General features: G+C 42.1%; 1 protein-coding gene across 2 annotated transcripts; it reads right to left on the bottom strand.

The window, feature by feature from the left end:
- Positions 1 to 294: 294 nt before the first annotated feature.
- aida (axin interactor, dorsalization associated) lies at positions 295 to 6,771 on the bottom strand. Of its 2 annotated transcripts, XM_076756148.1 has the most exons (11): positions 6,475 to 6,771; positions 5,708 to 5,774; positions 5,559 to 5,612; positions 4,786 to 4,840; positions 4,635 to 4,698; positions 4,254 to 4,357; positions 4,072 to 4,080; positions 3,280 to 3,402; positions 3,016 to 3,138; positions 2,699 to 2,816; positions 295 to 2,610 (listed from the first exon to the last, which is right to left on the bottom strand). In XM_076756148.1, the coding sequence occupies exons 1-11, from the start codon at positions 6,579 to 6,581 to the stop codon at positions 2,511 to 2,513; spliced, it is 924 nt and encodes a 307-aa protein (XP_076612263.1). In that variant the 5' UTR covers positions 6,582 to 6,771; the 3' UTR covers positions 295 to 2,510. The 2 variants fall into 2 exon arrangements, with proteins under 2 accessions (XP_076612263.1, XP_076612264.1); XM_076756149.1 differs by lacking the exon at positions 4,072 to 4,080.
- Between the last annotated feature and the right edge of the window lie 790 nt (positions 6,772 to 7,561).

Here is a 7,561-nt window from a genome sequence, read left to right as displayed (position 1 = left end):
GTAAAACCAAACCTGTTTGTATGTCTTGGTGCCACAAGAGGTAAGTGAATATGTTTTATTTGTGCTTTGAGTGAACTGACCTTCTTACACTAGTGTAACCGATGGAAATGTAACAGGTTTCATAGACCTAAAGAAATCGCCTGGCCTGCTGATGAACTTTATTTATTTATTTATTTAAAGAAATGAATTGAGGAATTCAATAACTTGAAACACCTTTTCCAGCGCATGAAAAACAAAAATCAGCCTGTGAACAGTGTTCACTGTGTGACGCTCCGGGTGAAATGAAACACCAAACTGCTTCATTTGTAGTTTATTAGAAATTAAAAGCATTGTAAATGTTCGATACAACTCCCCTCAGTCTGTCCACACAACGAAAACACTCCACAGGTCTCAGTCCTACCGCGGCGTAGCGCCTCACACACACACAGTTACCGCATGGTCATCAGTTCGTGTATCTTAGTTAATTTACAGTCCTGAATATTGTGACATTACAAAAATAAAATCTAAAATCAAATATTACAATGTAGATGTTTTAGTGGAGGAGAACATCTGCAAAGTGGGAGCTGAAACATAAACTCACATGCAACTTTTTTTTTTTTTTTAAAAAAGCCCTTTATAACAGGGTGACGTGAAATTTCAAAATAAAAGTCGCGGGCTTCGTCTGAATCGCAATTTAAGAGAAAGACGATTGTTAAAAAGTCAGTCCAAGAGCACAGTTCGTGTCCTTTACCTGCCAGAGAAGATGCATTAGTCCCATGTACTGTAGACACAGAACATCTGATCTGCAAAGTAACACCTGGTTTAAAAACAAAAAAAAAACGTGCTGGCAGGTGATAAACGTCCAACCTGAACGCTGAATTTCTACTGGCTTAAAAAAAAAAAACCACACACATCGGGGCCAAATGCTCACACTGAACACGGGATGCACATCCACAGCATGAAAACTGCTTCATGCATTTATGAACCACATTTAAGACAAAGTGAAGCATGAACACTGGCTTTCATGTGAGGACTGGGGGACATTTAATCGTGACTGGTCCATAACCTCATTGAATCTGGCCTGAAACAAGCATTTGATTAAGTATAGAAATCTTGGCCCTTAAATCAAACTTGAAATATTCTGACAAAGACAATAAAAAATTGTAAATCAACTGTATGTTTAACAAAAAATTGCACCATTTAACATTATAAATGCCACTGCTGAACTGAATATTGTCTGTGAGTATTACGGTGCGCCACCAGGACAACTGCGGGCTTTTTTAGTGTTTAATATTACGATCAATTTACAATTTCCATTTTATGATCGCCATCATTTAAAGATTTGTCAGCAGTGTGCCAACTAAACGTTAAAAAGATACCCAACCCACGGAGCAGCACAGAGAGCTCTGATTGGTTAGACTCCTGCCAACATACAACAGCTGGCCAATCAGAGTGTCTGAGCCTTTAAATGAAAGCTGCAATAATCAGTATTTCTATATTAACGAGTCAGTAGACAGCCTGTACTGTGAGAGGTGGAGCTCATGAAGACAAGCCCGCAGAGAATGATCACACAGCTGCAGCTCAGACGCTGGTGGAGACCAAAACAGAGACCAAAGAGGACGTACATTCATCAGATGGACACAATCATTTCTACCGTTGCTGGATGTGCAAACAGGAAGGCGGTGATATGTCAGTTTTGTGCTCAAAGATTTTATCTGCTGCCCCCAAGTGGCCGAAAAAAACACCAGTTAATGCAGGTTAATGTTTTAGAGATCACAAAATGGAAAGGGTAAATGTTAAAGTAGAAAACAAACACACTGTGAGAGGGTTTGTTTCATGACAGGCGGACACATTAGTAAACAGATTAACATAGAGTTTGATTTAATACTCTGTCATTCAATTATTAATCATATAAGCAGCCTGAATGTTAATTGATGAATTTTGGGCTTTTTAATTCCCATTTTACTTTGCAAATGTAATTAACCAGTTTGTAACAGCCTTTTTTTTTTAATGAACTGATTTCATTGATAATAATTAAACACCATGAAAGTCTCTAATTGTGGCGCAGTCCAAACTTCCTGCATCATCCTGGCCTCTGACAGGATTTGGGGACTTTTCCTGGCCTGATGGACACGGTGCTGCTGTCCGCGTGTCATTTATTCACAGAACGCTTTGGCAAACTCTCCCGTGAAGTCCGCAGAGTTTGGCAGCTGCTGGCTGCTTTTAATGTTTTGCTAAATTTAACCGGAGAGTCCGAAGTCCGACAGCACGAACAGACCACAGCCAGTCACATTCTGTTAAGACTCAAATTAAGCACCTTCAGTGACGTTTCCAAAGAATCAGTGAAGTGAGGAAGACTGGAGATGAGGTGGTTCAGCTGTTGTAACACAACCCTGCTGGCCTTTTCTTCATACACTCATGGGGGGGGGCATGACTACAGCCTTGATTCAGTATTGCTGGATGTGATGAGGTGGCGTTTCGCTGGATGTGGATGACGAGAGCGATCAAAGAGGTGGTTCAAAGTTCAAGGCTTAGCTGTCCTTGTGTAACGTCTGATGAAGATGGAGATAGAGCTGCTTCTTTGTGAGAAGCTGCAGTTTCTTCCTCTTGAAGTCTGTGGGCTTCTTGTACCTGAAATTCAAGAAGGTTCAGTGTGTTCTCCACGCCTCAACAGACAGAATCGTTCAGATCATTTAGAGAAAAACGTCGGCCGACTCACAGTTCGATCACGATGGGGCCCGGTTTGATCTCGTCCATTTCCATGAAGGCAAAACATTTTGTGCTGGTGAACCTCTTCTTGGGTTTGTAGTGCTTGAATTCAAAGAAGATAGCTGCTCCTGGAAGAACAACAGAGTTTTGAGGCAAAATAATTACTTCACCAGTTCATATGACCGTCTGAAGGTCCTTTCATGATCTACTGACTATAAGAAATAAAGGCAGAATTATCCTTTAAATTCTGTTTGTGATGTAAGAATTTAACATTATTGCACTGTTTTATTTAATCTAAGCTGCTCTGGATGAACTGACAGGTGTTACCTTTTGGTAATTTCTCCACATGTCTCTGGATCTCCACGTCCACACTGAAGTGAATGTAGGTGTCCTCCTTCCTGGTGGCCACGGGGGTGTCCTGCACTGGGTTCAAGTCCACACCGTTCAGATCTGCAGGCGGAGGGACACCGATCACGCGGACATTTCATACAGCGGTAAGAAACTCTGTGAGGAAAAGGTCCACCTCACCTCACCGTCCACTTAAAGCAGGACAACACATACCTGAGACGGCTCGAGCGATGTGATCGTTACCTTTGACACTGATGGTCATGTAGGGGTCGATGCATTGCCCCGCATCCTTCAAACCAATTTTATCGATCTTTATTGTAAGCAGGGACATCCCGGGCTCTGAGGGTAACCGCGGCAACAAGGTACCTGTAGAGGACAAAGGTTACAGACATGAACGGTTACCATAACGATGGTGTGATGACAGCATCCAGGACCAGAGATTAGCCAATAGCAGGCAACGATTTTCGGCAGCATGTCGCCATCAGATGCCAGGCTTCAGTGTTACATAACCGCTTAAATATTAAAAATTAAAACTGTGATTTGAAGCTGCGCTGGCTTTCAGCTCTCAATGCATCTCAGCTTTAAGCTAAACTGGCTTCTTCTGTGGTGTCAAAAAGCCGTAAACCTCAGGGGGTCGTAGCACTGGACAGCTCACAGAATGACAGTCAGTTTCAAGGTTCATCGTTGACCTTGGAAATAGGCGTCTGAATGTAGGAACAACTGCAGAAACAGCATTTTAAAACAAAAAATAACTATTATAAAAATCTGCACAGTAATAGTTCGGACCAAGAAAAGTTTTATTCACTTTCAGGCATATTAAACTTCATGTTTCTGCTTGTCAGAAAGATCAATAACAGAAATTTACAGTGGAAAAAGTCTATTGTTTGGCCAAAGCTGGTGGAACAGAGGCTGACTCTGTAATGTATCTGCACAATTTATCTCCCCTGAAAGACTGTGATAGAAAAAAAAAAACAAAAAAAAAAGACACGTCTGTCCTGCAGCAGAGAACAAACTCAGCCGTCGATAAAGCCGTACCTTGCGAAGCTGCAAATGAAGCAGGCGGGAATGAGCGATGAAGCCATGCACAGCACCGACAGAGGGAACAAAAAGACACACGGTCAAACAGCCCTCCAGAAACAGGACAACATGGCACAACGAATCAAACGTCCCAAACTGTGGGCGCGTTTGACTGACAGTTACGGGCGGCGGCACGGTACCAGGGGCTCGCGGGGGGAAAGCCTCCGTAGAACCTCCTCCTGCTGCAGCATCCTCCTCCTCCTCCAGCTCCAGGTTCTCCTCCTCACCCGGAGCCAGGATTTTCCTGACAGAGTGAAAACGGTGAAATATGTAAAAGATAATCTCAAAAGACACTGAGTGGTTTTCATCAGCCAGTGGAGCTGGAGCAGGTGTCACCAGGTGTGAATGTGGATTCATTATTCATTATTTTATTATCTGTTTAATAGTTATTTTTCTGAAAGCTCTGGTTAGCGGGTAAGAGGACTTTGGGTTGAGATTATTTTGTCACGCTGATCTTAAGTTAATGAATAAACTTCAGTGCTCCAGCAGGACAAACTGAATATTTACAGGTGGGTGTTTACCTTAAGGGCACTGGCTGGACATCAAAGGGAAATTCTTTGTTGAAGGTCAGTATGTTTTGAATTACTGTTGGGAAAAGGAGAAAGTTCTGAACACCAAGTCATGATGGCAGGATTAACAAGGAGACGCTTAAGTCCCAGTCAGGACACTTACTGGTTTCCAGTTTCTTCAGTTCTTCTAACTTGAAGTCCTCCTTTGACTGCGTGCACTGAGGAGAGACCGAGAGAGAAAAGAGACGAGACAGTCAAAGCAACCAAACGTCCTGAGAGTTTAATAACAATAAGAATCTCTCTGTCCGGAGAGGAGACAGTTTGAGCCACAGGAAGTGAACATGAGTTTTAGGTGGATTCTGATATTTTTTGTACTTTGTTTATATTTGGAATTTGTCTGTTTGTAGCAAAATAATAATATTAATTATAATTTCAACAAAAGTTTTTCTCCAACAGTTACATTTACAGCAGTGTGTTTAAGGCTGAGAACCAGCATCTAAACCATTAATTGGGACATAAAATGGACAAAAAAAAAATGTAACTTAACAGTTAAATGAAAATAATAATGATAATAATTATTAGATCAAGCTTTGATACACACAGAGGGAAGTGTATAACAGTGTCAGCTTCAATACAAATCCATCACAATTTCAAAAAAACCTCACCTTTATCAATGTGGTTGATGAACGCTAAATAGCTAAAAATTTGAATGGAGTCTGGTGCGCTGGACAGGATTTCTGCAACATGGTGTAAAAACACCTTTTTTGTGGGTTTGGACTCATGACTTCACTGTTCTACTTATGATAATTATAATAATAATAATAATCAGTGTTTCTAGCTGTAATTTTCATCTTTCTGTAAAGCCCGCTGGTCAAACTGTTGTGTTTAAAATTTCACACACGCTCAAAAAAAAAAAAACAGAAAAACAACACAAACCTGCAAACTGGCACTTCTCATTTCCAGGCATGTTGCAATCTTTCCTAAAGTTTTCTTGGGGGAAAAAAAAAAAAAAGGAAAAAACACATTAGTTTATGCAGGATGCTTAACTTTTCTGTGCAGGGGTTAAGGAGGGATGTAATGATTACCTTCTGCTCCTCTGTGAAGTCTGAAGAAGTGCTCGCCTGGACCTCCTTCTGCAGCTGTCTCGCTAGACTAAATAACAACACAGGCGCGCGTTAATGCTCTGCAGCAAAAACTTGCAACGTTAAGGAGGCTGAGCTGTGCATGCGTGCGCCCCCTCGCGGCCAAGAAAAGAAAACGCCGGGATGTGGATTTTGCATTATTTGTGCAATTTCAGATAAAACATCAATTAGCTGACAAAGCAGATCCCGTCTTCAGGAATGTGCGGAGACGCTGATACTGTCTGAAAGCAGGAAACGCGGCTCACAACGCAGATGGAAACCCACCCTTAACAATGAGAGGGTGTGGCTGACTATTTCCCAATACTCTGAGGAATATTGGCCCGTTTCTGCACTGCATGACACATAATGAAGCACGCAGCTCGGGATGACTTTCCATGACAAGGCTTAGGAGAGGACTCTCCGCTCCACCCGGGCTGGGAGTGGATGAAGGTGGGATGCAACATGCACACACAGCGACCCTGATCCCTCCGCAACCGCTGCCACATCACGTCATGGATGGGTAGGGTTTGTTTACTGCTGCCAGAGCTGACTGACAGCTCGGAGGCTTGAACTTCTGGTGAAGCACCGTGCAGCCGCTGTCTCGCACGGGCTGCTGCCTCCCTGCAGACTTCGGGACAGATGGGTTGAGAAAGCAGAGGAGGAAAAGACGCATGCGGCGCTCAGGACAGACCAGCTGTGTGGAGAGGACACACATGTTGAATGCAACTTACATTTGGTACTCATCTATAGCCTCCACTAATTGTCCCCACGAGTCAAAGTCTGTGCCTTTCTTAAAACTGGCGTGCCATTTCTGGACAGTCTTGTGGACATCAGACATTTTGGCGGGGCGGATACTCGCGGCGCTCTCAGGGCAGCATAGCCGGGGAGGAGGTTCATCTACGAGGCAGCGGCAGCGGCGGCGGCGGCGTCGTCAGCCCGGTTATCTGCTGTCCAGAGGCGCACAGACAGACCAGTGACACCCCGACCAAGCCCTTTCTGCCTGCTCACCCTCATATCACATCCGCGACAGAGAGGAAGTCCCGCCTGGAGCTCGGGGTGCGCGCGTTTTGGGACGCGGGGTCGCACGGCCGAGCAGGATGTCTGTGCTGTGAACGCGTTGGTGGCGGTGAAACACCGCAGCGGAATAAAAGCGGTGTTTAATTTGAAGGTGTAGTCAGTTTTTTTTTTTTTTTTTTTTTTTTTTTTTTTTTTTAAATTAATCACCGTGTGAATTGATTGCAGTTTACATGATGTGTGGAAGAGAGGAGTAATGATGGAAGAAGTTTAACTGGTTATACAAAAGAATTAAAATAATAAAATGTATTTAATATCAGTGGTGGGAAGTGTTACATTTACTAAGTATTCTGCTCAGGTACAGGTACAGGTACAGTAGGCCTACTTTACTTGAGTATTTATATACACTTAATTTCAGAGGAAAATGTTGCACTTTTTTACTGAACTGCATTTATTTTAAAAACGTATTTAAAAATACTAGTTACTCTTTTTTAGATTTGGATTTTCCTAAAACAAAACATGTAATCAGCTTATACAATATCATGCATGTTTTACATTTTATTCTTACAAGTGCATTTTATTGCCAGTATTTTGATAAAAACACAAAAGCAGGACGTTTGGAGTACTTTTATAATGTGATATTTCTTCTTTTCTTTGTTTTTGTTTGTTTTTGATTTATATATAAATTTAAGCTATAAATGATTTACATGTATACTTTGTATTTTACACCTTCCCAACTTGTCAATTATTAATTAGGTTATTAAACATTAACGAACTAGATTTAATTGTTTTCTAGTGTAAATT

This window comes from Chaetodon auriga, chromosome 18 (genome assembly GCF_051107435.1).
Source record: "Chaetodon auriga isolate fChaAug3 chromosome 18, fChaAug3.hap1, whole genome shotgun sequence".
Classification (NCBI taxonomy): domain Eukaryota; kingdom Metazoa; phylum Chordata; class Actinopteri; order Chaetodontiformes; family Chaetodontidae; genus Chaetodon; species Chaetodon auriga.
The sequence above is the reverse complement of the archived record's forward strand: the minus strand, read 5'-3'. Positions and strand labels throughout refer to the sequence as shown.